The sequence below is a fragment of the Pelodiscus sinensis genome, chromosome 2, assembly GCF_049634645.1.
Source record: "Pelodiscus sinensis isolate JC-2024 chromosome 2, ASM4963464v1, whole genome shotgun sequence".
In the NCBI taxonomy this organism is placed as follows: Eukaryota; Metazoa; Chordata; order Testudines; family Trionychidae; genus Pelodiscus; species Pelodiscus sinensis.
This window is the reverse complement of record NC_134712.1, coordinates 182321973-182336017: the sequence shown is the minus strand read 5'-3', so window position 1 is coordinate 182336017 and position 14045 is coordinate 182321973. Positions and strand designations below refer to the sequence as shown.

The 14045-nt window shown below is 42.9% G+C and overlaps 1 protein-coding gene across 6 annotated transcripts in view; it reads left to right on the top strand.

Annotated features, from left to right (window-relative positions):
• Positions 1-13736, top strand: part of POMGNT2 (protein O-linked mannose N-acetylglucosaminyltransferase 2 (beta 1,4-)) — a 49001-nt gene extending 35265 nt beyond the window's left edge. The window contains exons 1-3 of one of the 6 annotated variants that reach the window (XM_075921956.1): positions 741-944; positions 7859-7967; positions 11473-13736. In XM_075921956.1, the coding sequence (XP_075778071.1) occupies positions 11565-13301 (1737 nt within the window). In that variant the 5' untranslated portion in view covers positions 741-944; positions 7859-7967; positions 11473-11564 and the 3' untranslated portion in view covers positions 13302-13736. Of the gene's footprint in view, positions 1-472; positions 584-740; positions 1015-7858; positions 7968-11472 lie in introns of those variants that run through there. The other 5 variants (XM_075921955.1, XM_075921957.1, XM_006125567.4 and 2 more) reach the window with 5 other exon arrangements.
• Positions 13737-14045: the final 309 nt, after the last annotated feature.

Below are 14045 nucleotides of genomic sequence, written 5' to 3'. Positions count from 1 at the left end.
GGATTGAGTTCTGCAGACAGATACTAGGAAAATCACTCTGACCTTGTGCACACGCGGTGGACTGAGAAACAATCGCCCCAATCTAACTTGGACCCAATTCACATATTAAATACAGTTTTAATGTTATGACTTTCATGTGCACAACACCTGTTTTCACAGTAAGAAAGAGTTAGTTTAAAAACACGATCCCTGTATGCTAAAGGTGTATGATTGCAGCATTGTTCTGTACTGAGTCATTCGATGACCGTTGTAGCTAGAAAGTCTCTTACAAGTTGCTGAGGGAATTGCCAGAAGACTTGTACAGTAGCTTTCTCCTTTTCTGGTGACTGGCATTGTTTCTCTTCTCCGCTGTTTTCCCCTCTCCCCCTCCTTTTTCTTTACATGGAGCTTTTTATTTATTTATTTACCTAAAAGAAAGCTCTATAAAAAATCTGCTTTCCGTCTGTCTCCTAGGCATGCTCAGCTTTGTCAAACAGCACCATTGTATTTGTTTCAGTGTGGCTGCCCTTTGGGGAATTTGCAGGAATACTGCAGCAAATCATCCTGCATGCAAGGCTGACCTCTGAGAGGCTAACAAATTGAGGTGAGCCAGCTGGAGCGATAGGACACTGCTGATAGACAGAGCATGCTCAGAGCTGAGGGAGAAAGGTAGCTCAGTCTGCAGATGGTGTACTGGTTACGGCTCTTGTAGATTTTGGGGAGGGGAAGGGCGGTTGGGGGAGGGGGAAGAAGGAAGAAGATTGGATAGAGGGTTTCCCTGTGAGAAGTAGATTTAAGATTTGTGTGTGTGAGAGAGAGAGAGAGAGAGAGAGGCAGTGGATAATGTTTCCTTTTATTTAGCATATCAGGTATGCATGCATGTGCTGAAATCCTAATCTGTTAAGGATAGGCTCTCCCCAAGGATTAAGAAGGTTGCAGATGCTCTGAATTAATGTGCTGCTTTGGTGAGTGTTAATTGTAATTGTTCTCTGTAAGAGTCCTGTGTGAGGTCCATGGCTGACTTTAATTTTGCAGGTTAGTTCTGTTTATCCACCTTTTCATAGTGTACTTTTTTAATGGGTGTATCAGACCACTGTTCCAATTAATTTGTCTGAATTTTTCATCCATGATTGTGTGGGTGGTCAGTATTTAATTTATAATCCCAGCCTTCATGCATTTTTTTTCTGTGTGTGTGGTTTTTTTTTTTTTTTTTTTAAGTATTTTGGAACACATGACTTGTGGGGAGGAAATCTTGTTTCTAATGCACACTTAACTCTAGGAATTCTTTTTAAAATCTCCACTGGACAGTTTTACTGTCTCCACAGAACATCTCACTGTATTGCTTATCAGCGCAGGAGGCTTTTTAATGTTCTTATTGGCTGTGCTGGGCTCCTGCTTAGAATTTCTAGCACATAGAAACTGTTCTAGGCACCATGCTAAATGGGAAACATGAAATGCTTGTGCTAATAGTTATACAGATAATTTTGTACTAGCCCTTTAAATTTCCATTCAGACAGTATCAAAGCTATTTCTTTTGAGGAGGAGGAAAAGGAAGAATATAGAAATCAATGGCTATTAAAATCCAGATGTGCTGCTAACCCCTAGAGATTCATGTTGCTTGAGTGTATTCTGGGATCAACGCTTTCTGGATATTAATTTCAGTTTTTCTGGATTAGTACATTCCTTTTTCCATTGAAGTGATTTTTATCTATAATTGTCTATCAAATGACTTATTAGTGTGTTTTTTCCTGGCATGCATTCTTGCAGTTTAATGAAGACTTCTTGCTTATGAAAAAACAAAAGCAAGATCCTGCATCATCTTATTCATTGGCTGACTCCAGTATAGTTTTATTCATGTGAGAAGCCATTGATATCAGTGGGACTACTTGTGATTAAAGGTTAACAGATGTGAATTCTTACACATTACGTTTCCCCCATCTCTCTTCCAGCAGCTAGAGTGTTTTGGGTTGGTAAGTCTTCAAGGACTCCCAGGTGTGTAAGCAGAGAGGCACTGTCAACTCATTTGATAGTTTCACTTAAAGCTCCAGATGGTCAAGTCAAGTTGCATGACCATCTTAGATTTTCCTGATTGTGAAGAAAAACTTTCAAAGGGGACCCCTAAAAGCTTGTTAACCAAAATACAAATAAAAAGACTCAATTTATTAAAAATGTCTTACTTTTTAACTCTGTCTCCTGAATTTTTTTTTCATATCCTGATTTTTTCATTGCTTGTGATTGGCAATACTGTATTTTTAACCGTTTTAGAGTTCTGCATTTTGACAGGGGATAACAGTATGACTAAAGTTACTATCCAACTCTGAATGACTATGAAATAAATAGATCACACGAGAGAAGAATTTTTCCAAAGGCACAGCTGGTAGTTAGGTGCACAGGCCAAAGGGCAAGAGGCACCTAAGTGTGCCTTTGGAAAAAAATCTTCTCCCTTGTAGCATACTTTATTTCCCTTTTCATAGTTAAGATATGTTTTGAAATCAAGAACATTTAACAAAAGGAAATGTTATATGGAGAGCCTGCCTTCTTATTTGCCATCTCCTGTAGAGCAAGGTTTTTTATTTAGATAAAACTTTAGAATAAAAATAAACTTGTTTTTGTGTATGAATGTCAGATACTGAGGCTTCTATAAAATATTTATTTATACATGTTTGATGTACTATTTTTCTCCAATGGCATTTTAAAAATAGGGCTTATTAGACTTGAAACTTTGGGTGTTCTGATTTATACATTTCTAAGGCAGACTTGATTAATGGTATTTTCTACTTTAACTGCATGGCTTAGTCCCATCATGATTTTTGTAGTTAAAAAATCAGCACATCTGTAGTTTTCTGCTTTTTAGTAAGAAAAATATATCAATTACTTAATATTCAGCTCCTTAATTGCATGACTCAGTGGTTTATGACTATTACTTATTTAAATCACATAAAAACCTGAATAGTCTCTAGTAGCACCTTAAAGACTCACAAAACATGTAGATGGTATCATGAGGTTTCATAGACAAAACCCAGTTCTTCAAATGACCAGAGTATTAGAAGTCCAGATCCAAAAGTAAATCAGGGAAGGAGGTGGGGAAAAGGAAGGAAAAAAAAAAAGAGAGGAAAAGGAGAGGGGGGAAAAGGGGGCAGGGAGAGAGAGAGAGACAGTGAGTAGATGGTTCAAGTAGTTAGAAGCATTGATCTTCCGGGAAGTGAAGGAGAGGCCTTAGAAACATGACTCTCTCTTAGAAAATATAATTTTCCCCTGAATCAATTTCTTAGAGAGATTATCTTTGTTTTAGGCCCTATAAGAATGGCTTGGAGGTCTGTTACTGTACTTTTTTTTTTTTTTAATATTCATTTTGAGATTTTTTTTTTCCCTTTCTGGAGTGTAATAAAAACTGAAAATATTTTAAAAATGCACAGTTAGTTAAATTAGTAATTTTGAACTAATGTGAGGTGAGAGCTTGAGGGGTAATTTAATTTTCTGTTAAGCTTTAGGTGTTGAGGATGGTAACACTCATGTAGTATTTCACCTGAAGCATGTGTAAGTATTGCTATTCCCTCTGTAAACGGTGGCATGACTGGAAGTCAGGAGCACCAGTTCTGTGCTGTACCACGGGACCACACTGGCATGTCAGAAATGGAGGGCAGGGGAAGAAAGGGTTCCTCTCCTGTCTGGTGATAGGGATGGAGTGGTGTATGTGCATAAAGGCTCTGGTCTTACAGACTCTTGTGCTCTTCGCTTCATTCCATGCAGGTGAGCAGTGCCACTGAAAGCAAACTGTTCTTGGGAGCCTCCTCTGGTTTTGAAGTCTCAGTGCTGCCTTTTCATTCTGTCCTATTTAAAGAGCAGGACACAGAGCTGCTCCTCCACAGGCAAATTAGTTGTTACTGACCACTTTACATATAGCAAAACATCATATTAAAACTGGTAGTTTCCAAATTAAGACCCATGTGCAGACAAGTAAGCACATGATTAACTTCACTGAAGGGAGTAGGCCTAGGCTCTGATCCTGCAAAGGAACCTGCCCAAGTGAAACCTTATCTCCTGGCACGATCTCATTTGCAGTAATGGGACTGTGTGTTGGTGGGTCCCATTCCAGGAATGTTGCTAAGGCTCCTCATCCTGACAGCCTTCTGCATGTGAAGTTCCTACTCAGTGTCTGGATTGGGAATGCACATGTGGAGGGCTTTCAACAGAATTGGATCCTAAGTGTGATTCTGAATACCTTCTGAGCTATACCGTCGAAGAAAAAGGAAGAGACAGATACTGCAGAACTAATTCAACGTCAAATCTCAGAGGAATACCCCTGTTGGTCTGTATCTGCAAAAACAACGACCAGTCCTGTGGCGCATTAAAGACCGAGGCCACATCTATACTTCTTGCATTTGATTTATTGGGTCTAGTTAAGACCTGTTAAATCGAATGCTGAGGGTGCCTCCGGCCCACATGGGTACTCCTCGCACTTGTGAGGAGTAAGGGAAGCTGACGGGAGTGTTTGCTCCTGTTGGCCTCCTGCTGTGAAGACAGTGCCAAACTTGACTCTGGCTACATTATTTCTAGCTTAGACCTGGATTAACAGATTTATTTGCGCATAATCTTTCGTGGGTAAAAAACAAATTTGGGTCACCATTCCAAGAGGAACCCGCATTCCCTCTTCACTCCCTTGCTTTGAGTAGTATGTAGAAAGCAGGGTCTTGTTGGGAGATAGGGAAAGATGTTTCAGATGCCACTGTGATGGGCATGGTATAAGAGCCTGAATAGTTATTGGCAGTGCATCCCTGCTGGTAGGCAAAGAGAGAAGAAAAGTCTTCAACTTGTGTCTTGCTAGCGCCATAGAAAGGGAGGCTGAGGAAAAAGGCCCAAATTGCAATGGAAGTTAAGCACCTAAATACCTTAGGCAGACATGTTTCTCCGCATTATTTGCTATCCAAACACTGGCACATGCTGTTAATGTTTGAGAACCAGAGTGTGAAGTTGCTAAGTCACTGACTTGCAAACTGTGGTGAAACTGTTTGTGTCTATATATTTTTTTATTGTCCAAGTCAAGTGAAATACAAGAAATAATAAAATACCTGGCAGTGAAACTGTTCTTTAAAATTCTTTCAGTTGTAATAATCTGAATGTTTAAGATTTTTTTTTAAAATGTAAATTTTGACAAGTGTGTCCCTTTAATAACTAGTTTCAGCTACCTCTCTTACTGAAGCAGACATCAAAGTGTTCTTGCACAGGGCAGAAACTACTGTAGGCAGGCAGGTTTCAAACATGACTATCCTGCAAGATACTCTAATTGCAGCAGATATATAGCCAAGCATCTGTGACTGGCCTGTGCCAAGTGACCTAGACTTGTGGGGCTTGGATTATGGGGCTGTTGTGTGATGCAGGAGGGTCCCAAAGCCTAGAGTCCAGTTTGAGCCTGCATGTCCACACTATAATTAAACAGCCCCATAGCCTGAACCCTGTGTTCCCAAGTCACATGATGCTGACCACATGCAGATGTTTAATTGCAGTATAGACAGAGCCTCTAAGCCAAGGAAACATGCTCTTTCTGAGCAGAGACATGACCTGCTGAAGAGTTTACTTGCTTATTAGTAATTAATTAAAAAGTGGTTGAACTGAAGTTTTTTGAAGATAGGGAGTCATGAGCATTAGTTAGCCCGCTTCCTGGAGGATGGGAAGAAGAGGCTGCTGGCAGCTTGCTTTACCTTGGGTGCCTCCTCATTAGCCATTTAAATTAAAATTAAAGCAACCAGAGACAAGCCGGCTTTCTTCATGCCTGTGCTCTTGCTGTATCTCTCAGCTTCAGGCATACCTCAAAGCTTTTTTCCCCCCTCCAAATCTGTCTTCTCTCACTGCCTTTGCACCCAGACCTCCCCATCTCGGCCATCACACGCTGGCAAGTGTCAGCTGCCCCCAACCATCATCAAGATTCCAGCCAGGGGAGACTGCTGGCTGTGATTCTTTCTCCTCCGAACAACCTGTCTGTGTCGGGAATCGTCAAGGGAGCCTCCCTTGGGACACCATTGCCCTTTATGAGCTTGGCAGCAAAAAGGCACCGCACTGCTTTTATGAGTGTTCCTTTTGGCAAGGCTCTCATCTGCGTGCTGCTGTTCCTTCCAGTGCTGCTGAACGATGGTTTTCAAACATTTCAAAGCACTGTACAAACATCGGTCAGTCCTCACAGCATCCTGGGTGACTGAGGCGCACATTCCTGTAGAGCAGGGGCACTCAAACTGGAGGGTCTTGAGGTGGTTACATAGGGATTACCAGCCCAGACGTGCTTGGAGGGGAGGGCTCTCCGCCCCAAGCCCCCGTTACATTGAAATTCCCTTTCCCTCTTTCCCCCTCTCATTTTTAATTTATAAGAGGGAGGGGTCGCACTCAGAGCTTTGGCGTGAAAGGAAATGTTAATATAAAGTGTAAGAACTACTGCTATAGAGCAGTGGTTCCCAAACTTTTCGGCATCATGCCCCCCCCCCTTTTTTTTGCTCAACAAGTTTTGCTGCTATTGGGGGGGAGGGCGAGGGTCTCTCAAAAAATCAAAAACGGGGACTGACCAGGGCAGAAATACAAAATAGCATCTTGGGGGGGATTAATGGGGGAGGGCCCCCCAAATTTCTTCATGCCCCCCAGTTTGGGAACCCATGCTATAGAGCAAGGGCAGAGCACTGAAAGATGCCTTGATGGGTGAGCTGAGGGGGGGGGGCAGGGCAGAACTAGTTTTGAACCACTATACAGGCAGTCCCTGGGTTACATGGATCTGACTTACATCGGATCCCTACTTACAGACGGGATGAGGCAACCCTGCACTGGCTGCTTCCCCCCAGCAGATCAGGGAGACGCGAAGCTAGTGCCCCCCCAGCAGACCAGGGAGATGCGGAGCGGCTTTTCTCAGCAGACACCTCAGCTTGAGAATAAAGGACTGAGGGAAGTGAGGTGTGGAAGAATAAAACTGAGCTCTGGAGAAATGTTTGGCTAGAGTTTCCCCTACAATATGTACCAGTTCTGACTTACATACAAATTCAACTTAAGAACAAACCTATAGTCCCTATCTTGTACGTAACCCGGGGACTGCCTGTACTCCTATTTACCTCCCAGAGATTGAAGAGCTGTTTGACGAACTGAGGAGATGAGTGGCATTGAACAGTCTGTCTGGTCTGCATATATAGCGCTTTACACATTCAAAGGGCTTTGCAGATATTAAACTGTCCCCCCACCCTCAACATACCTTGTGATGGAGAGATGCAGAATTACTCTCACATCGCAGGAAGGGACATGGAGGGGGAGAGGTGACTTATTTTCATGGGCTGTCTCTTACATGGAAGCTTTTAACAATTTCACAGTTAGCTACTTTCTCATGGGCAGATATCCACATAGAAGGGGAAAAAAGCCCTGGCAACCCCCTCAGCAGAGAGGCTGAGGGCACCCAGTGGATTTGGAGACTATCTGACTGGTCTGCTTTCCCCTGGATGTGGTCTATCAGGGCTGAGTAGAAGCACATGCATGAAATGGTGTGGGGGCTGCTTCCATTACCACTGTTAATGAGCAAAAGACTTCTGCTCTTAGGGTTGGCCATTTTTTCTCTCTTCTAGTGCCATTTCCACCAAATGTGTAAGAGAGAAGAAAGTGAAAGGAACAATCCTGCAGAAAATGAGCAAACATTAAAAAAAAATCCTAAAACTGCAGATTCCACAATTCAGTCGTGTCAGTGACTTTTCACTTTCCTGCCCAGTTTTCCTTTGTTCATCTCCAGCAAAAGCAGCCTTCAGCCAAACAACATGAACCAGGATTTTTTTTTTTTTTGTATCTCTAGGCAACTAGGAACAAATATGATGATGGATTCCTTCAGTAATGCTTGTTTTTAACATCCATCTCTGAACCTTAGGATGGCTAAAGAAAACATGCTTGTCTCAGCTAAGTGCAGAGAAGTGAAAGATCTGCTGTAGAGAGGGGAATGTGGGGAAGGAAATCTGTTCATAGAGGATGTTAAAAAGGTGAGTTATTTACCACAGTAGTTGTACAGGCACTAATGCAACAGTGTGTAAAATGACAGATGTTAACCTGTGTATTTGTAAGAAAACTCCATCAGGGCTGCTTTTCAGAAATGAAGTTATAAACCAGTCTAAAATAGTTCCTATGTTGTCCCTTGGGGGCCGGTAGGATAAAGAGAACAAAATCAGTCAGAAGTAAAATATTAGAATAGACTTTTTCTGTAAGGAGCACTAGATAGTTACAAGGATTTTTAGGGAGAGAAACAACCTTCTACCTAAGGATTTCCTGTTGAGATCAAGGTGAGGTTAGGAGTGTTTGATACTTCTGGTGACTTTTGATTTTTTTTTCTTTGTTAGAGTAAAATAAGTTAAAGGCCTCATTCTGTTTTTGTTTTTGGTTTTGTTTTGTTTTGTTTTCCCAGAAGTGCTGAACGCTAGGAGCTCCTGTTGAGTTCAGGAGGCATTTTGGAAATGCAGTGCTTCTGACAAACAGTTGTTGAGTTTTGTGCCACCCTCAGATTCACCCTTATTTTGAACCTTTTAAATTCTTCAGAACTAAAGGCTTCCCTCCAGATATGCCTTCTATACACTGAGTAGCATGCTTTGAAGGAGGTCACTTGGACTCTATCTTCTTTGTTGGATGATATTGCTACTTAAAACAGTTTTGATCATGTACTGGACGTGTTGCTAAAAAGATGGGCTATTTACAGAATCTAATACTATTGCTAGATTATTTACAAGAATTGCAAAGTAGGAAAAAAAGTGAGACCTGTTTTGGAAACAATTAATATACCCAGCACTGAAGCAGACTTGTAGATCAACAAAATAAATGTATGTTGACCTGCAAATGTAAGATCATAGACCTTGGATTACAGGCAGTCCCCCGATTACAGGCAGTGTAGACTTACGTCGGATCCGTACTTACGTCGGATCCGCCGCCCGCGTCCTCCGCAGCAAGAAAAGCTGCTCCGCGTCTCCCTGGTCTGCTGGGGGGGGGGGCTCATTTGCATCTTGCCAGGCGCCGCCATTTTTAAATCCCCGTTAGTGCGGACTCTGTGCCCGCGGCTACACGCGGAACGGACTAGGTAATTCGAATTAGGCTCTCTAATTCGAACTACCGTTACACGTTCTACGAGGAGTAACGGTAGTTCGAATTAGAGAGCCTAATTCGAACTACCTACTCCGTGCCGTGTGTAGCTGCGGGCACGGAGTCCGCAGTAACGGGGATTTTAAAATGGTGGCGCCCGGCAAGATGCAAATGAAGCCCGGGATATTTAAATCCCGGGCTTCATTTGCAACTTCGAATGCCTACATTAGCCACCCTAGTTCGAACTAGGGTGGCAGTGTAGACATACCCTGAGAGAGATACTCATTTAATCTACTTGTCAGAGAAGATGGACGCATTTGTGTTCTCAACAAAAGTTGATTGCAAATTGAAACTGCTGTTCTGATCCCCAAAGATCACTTCTCCAATCTGCCTCTTTAACAAGGGCATTAAATAGTCATACAATTCTAGTGCCTGAACTTAGACTACCTTTAACTTCCAAGTTCCTCTCTGGAATGGGCTACGTGGGCACACATGCACAGAAAAAATACATGCACCAAGTCTGCCTAGTTTTGTATTCTGAGCGTGCTGTCAACCTGCCGTGCAACTCCTTCCACAGTTCAACAATATAGAAGTAACAAACCCAGTGAATGTCTTATTTAGAATGCAGAGATATCCATACTAATTCACTGGATTTTCCTAAGCATATGTGAGTTTAAATTTTACAGTGTAATCCATTTAAACTGCTCCATACAAATAAAATTAGAAATGGTTTGGTCAGACATAGACCAATCAGAAAATTGTCCTTCCAATAATTCCCCTTGGGTCTTGGCTCCAATTTATTTGCAATTTGATTAACAGCAAATTTGACACATACTGAAAATGGGAGTTCGGGAATGCTGCAGATGAACTGATGCGTAAATTGAAGTCCTAAAGAATATAATGTAATTGACGTTTAAACATAAACCAATAACAAAGATAACAAAAGCAAGGCTAGTGCTCTCTCCAGTGGAAATTGCCAAGACCTCTGCCATTGCAAAAAAGGAACACTGCATCCCTGCACCAGCACATAGAGATGAATCTAGGGTCAGATTTTCAAAATGTGCTGATGTCAATGGGAAGAGTTTTAGGCTAATGCTAATGAAAACATCGCTGTTTGGGAGGAGTGGGAAATGCCTGAAATGTGTTTCTTTTAGACATGTCGGTGGTAAGCTGTACTGGGGTGAGTCAGATGCATGTTTGCTGGATAAGGGTGGGTTTGTTTTAATACAGCTGTATCCCCTCAAACCAAGAGTCATACTATCTCCTATGCAGATATCTAGGAGTAGATGGCTTGGACCCATCAATCCTGGGCTTCAGCCAAGAAACACAGTATAATTTGGGCGTTTGGAGCCCCCCCCCCTTGTCCAGAAGCCTCAAACCTAAATTACTTTTATCAGAAACCCCAATACGTGGTCATACTTCCTATGCCACAAGCTGGTAAGGGTATGGAGTAGGAGGCACTCCTCTGGGTTGCTGGGGGGATTCCCTGGCAGTTGACTTGCCATCGACTACACAACTGTTTATGACTGCTCTGCATTGGTGTGTTGGCCCTATGTGGGCCCAGCATAGCTAAGGATCAAGGCCATTGTTTCCATTCACTCTTTTCTGTGTTTACCTGGGAGAAGCTGGCCTGCTCTGTTGTTTACCAATGGATCCAAGAACTGAGTGACTCTAAGGGTTCTCTGCACCTACATGGCCACCTGCTAGCCCCCCTCTTCCAATATAGTAATGATTCTGGCATCAACTGCTGTTACTGTGCCTTCTCACATAATTCATGTCCATCGTGCAATCATGTAGGGAGGTAATATGTAATGATTTGTGAGGCAACAGGGTCTGGCCAGGTAGCCTTACAGGACCATTGTACTATGGAGAGTTTAATCTCCCCATCCCCACACCTGTACAACTCACATGATGGGAAGCACTGGAGTTGTGGAGTCTGCTGTGAAATCAGTCCTCTCTGCTTAAAAACCTGGGCCCAGCTGACTTGCCCAAAACCATTGAGGAAGGCCATAGCACAGCAGAGAACTGAACCCAGGTCTCTCAAGCCCCACGCTAGTGCTCTAAACACTGAGCCATTTGTCCTGTCTGAGCTACCCTCTGGTAAATACTTTGCAAATGTTGGGCTTGAAGCATGTTCATACTGCATATGCACAACATTCACCTCAACATTTATTTTAGTTAAAAAGTAGAAAATAAAAGTATGGGGGAACTGCTTTTCATAGCATCTGCCAATTTTTTTTCACCCTTTTGAATTCAGCTTTGGACTGTATTTTACCTTCATCTCCCTCTCATTTCCTGGAAAAAAAATGCCGAGAAATGAAAATTCTCTTTTTGTTTTGTTTTGAATACTTAAAACATGATTTATAGCAGGGATGCAAAAATGAGATTCCAATGGCTTCTTTCTTGTTTTGTTTTCCCCAGGGCTTTGCTTCCACCATGCCAAAGAGGATTAACAATGCCGTCTCTTTCCATTGTGTTCCCCACCTGTCGTCTTGGTAGGATCTAGCTACAGAATGAACATAGCAGCAGTGTTTAATGCCCTGCTAGTGTCTGTCCTTGCAGCTGTGCTGTGGAAATACATCAAGCTGCGAGAGCACGTCTTTGTGGTGGAAGAAGAGCTGGTCCTCACTCGCCAATCCCAGGAACTCTCTCAGGTCCAGATTGACTACCATGCGGCTCTTCAGGCCCTGGTGGAGGACGGTACCAGGATGGTGTGCACGGGCAGGATGCACACGGATCGCATCTGCCGCTTTGAGTCTCTGTGTTACTCCACTGAAGCAGAGGAGTTTGTCTTCTTTCACAGCAACGCTTCAGTCATGCTTCCCAACCTGGGCTCCAGGAGATTCCAACCTGCCTTGCTTGATCTCTCCTCAGTAGAGGACCACAACACCCAGTATTTCAACTTTGTGGAACTGCCAGCTGCTGCACTGAAGTTCATGCCGAAGCCTGTCTTTGTGCCGGATGTGGCGCTCATTGCCAACCGATTCAACCCGGACAATTTGATGCACGTCTTCCACGACGACCTCCTTCCGATCTTCTACACCATGCAGCAGTTCCCAGACTTGGATCTGGAGTCGCGACTCTTCTTCATGGAGGGGTGGAGTGAAGGCTTGCACTTCGATCTCTACAAGTTACTGAGTAACAAACAGCCACTCCTCAGAGAACAGCTTAAAACCCTGGGCAGGCTTCTGTGTTTTACTAAATCCTATGTAGGGCTGTCCAAAATCACCACATGGTACCAGTATGGATTTGTTCAGCCACAAGGACCAAAGGCAAACATCTTGGTTTCTGGCAATGAGATCAGGCAGTTCACCAAATTCATGATGGAGAAGCTGAATGTCAGCTTGGAAGAAAGCGCCAGTGAGGAGTATATTGTAGTATTCAGTCGAACAATCAACAGACTAATTCTAAATGAGGCAGAACTAATCTTGGCACTTGCCCAGGAGTTTCAGATCAAAACCATTACAGTCTCCATAGAGGACCATTCATTTTCTCACATTGTGCGTCTGATCAGCAATGCATCCATGCTGGTCAGCATGCATGGAGCCCAATTAGTGATGTCGCTCTTCCTGCCAAGAGGAGCCACTGTCGTGGAGCTTTTTCCTTATGCGATCAACCCTGAACACTACACCCCTTACAAAACACTGGCAATGCTCCCTGGCATGGATCTCCAGTACATTGCCTGGCAGAATGCTGATAAGGAAAACACTGTAACCTATCCAGACAGGCCGTGGGACCAGGGAGGAATTGCTCACTTAGACAAGGCAGAACAGGAACGCATAATAAAGAGCAAGGAGGTTCCACGGCATCTCTGCTGTCGGAACCCAGAATGGCTATTCCGTGTCTACCAGGATACAAAAGTCGACATCCCTTCCCTTATCCAGGTGATCAGGCAAACTGTGAAGTCAAAGCCTGGACCCAAGAAGCAGAAGTGGACTAGTGGTCTGTACCCTGGCAAGGTCAGGGATGCTAAGTGTCAGGCCTCTGTCCAAGGTACTAGCGAAGCCAAGCTCTCTGTGTCTTGGCAGATCCCTTGGAACCTTAAGTATCTGAAGGTCAGGGAGGTGAAATATGAAGTGTGGATTCAGGAGCAAGGTGAAAACACTTACATGCCTTATATTCTGTCACACCAGAATCACACCTTTTCTGAAAACATTAAGCCATTCACAATATATCTGGTGTGGATCCGCTGCATCTTCAACAGAAATCTCCTTGGACCTTTCGCAGATGTGCTCTTGTGCAGTACATAACGTACTTTCATGTGTGGAGTCCCGCCATGCACCCTGCCTCCTTTGTTCTGTAGTGTTTTTTAGAAGGCTGAAGAGGACTAGACCATGCCAATGCCTAAGTGCCCATTTTATTGCATTTAATGTGTATGTTCTCTAGGTGGCATTAATTTTCTTTTTGGTGTAAGAACGCTCTGTTCTTGAAAAGGACCTTCAGAAATGAAATTACAAGCTGAATACCTGTAATTGAAAAGCAGAATAGAAGTGAATCGCGTGTACTTTGATAGTGATTTGAATCTTTCTGTCGTGCAGTGAGTATTTAAGCTCAGCATTAAACTACAATTAATTATGTGGCTAGATGGACAATTGTCGTCTTTCTCCATTGTAACTTATTTTTAAAAGCTGTATCCCAAGTACAGGATTTGGTACCAGATTATTCATTAAATTATTGTAAACCTCCTTGAGAATTCTTTCCTCTTACTGTCAAAATGATTGGTCTTCAAGAATTAGCCAAGATCATGGTGAAATATACATGTGGGTAACTCTCTTGTGTGTTCTCATTCTTTTCTTCTTCATCTTCCACATTTTGGCTGAAAAGAATAAGCCTGCAGCATCAATGCTGATTTAAAATCAGGCTTTACTCTACTCCAGTAGCAACACAAAAAGCTGTTCAAAAACTGGAGCAACAGATGGAAGATGAAAAGGGATGTGATGTGTAAAGCTGCCGAATGTGGGTGTGTAGTTCAAGCAGTAATAACTATGTTTTAA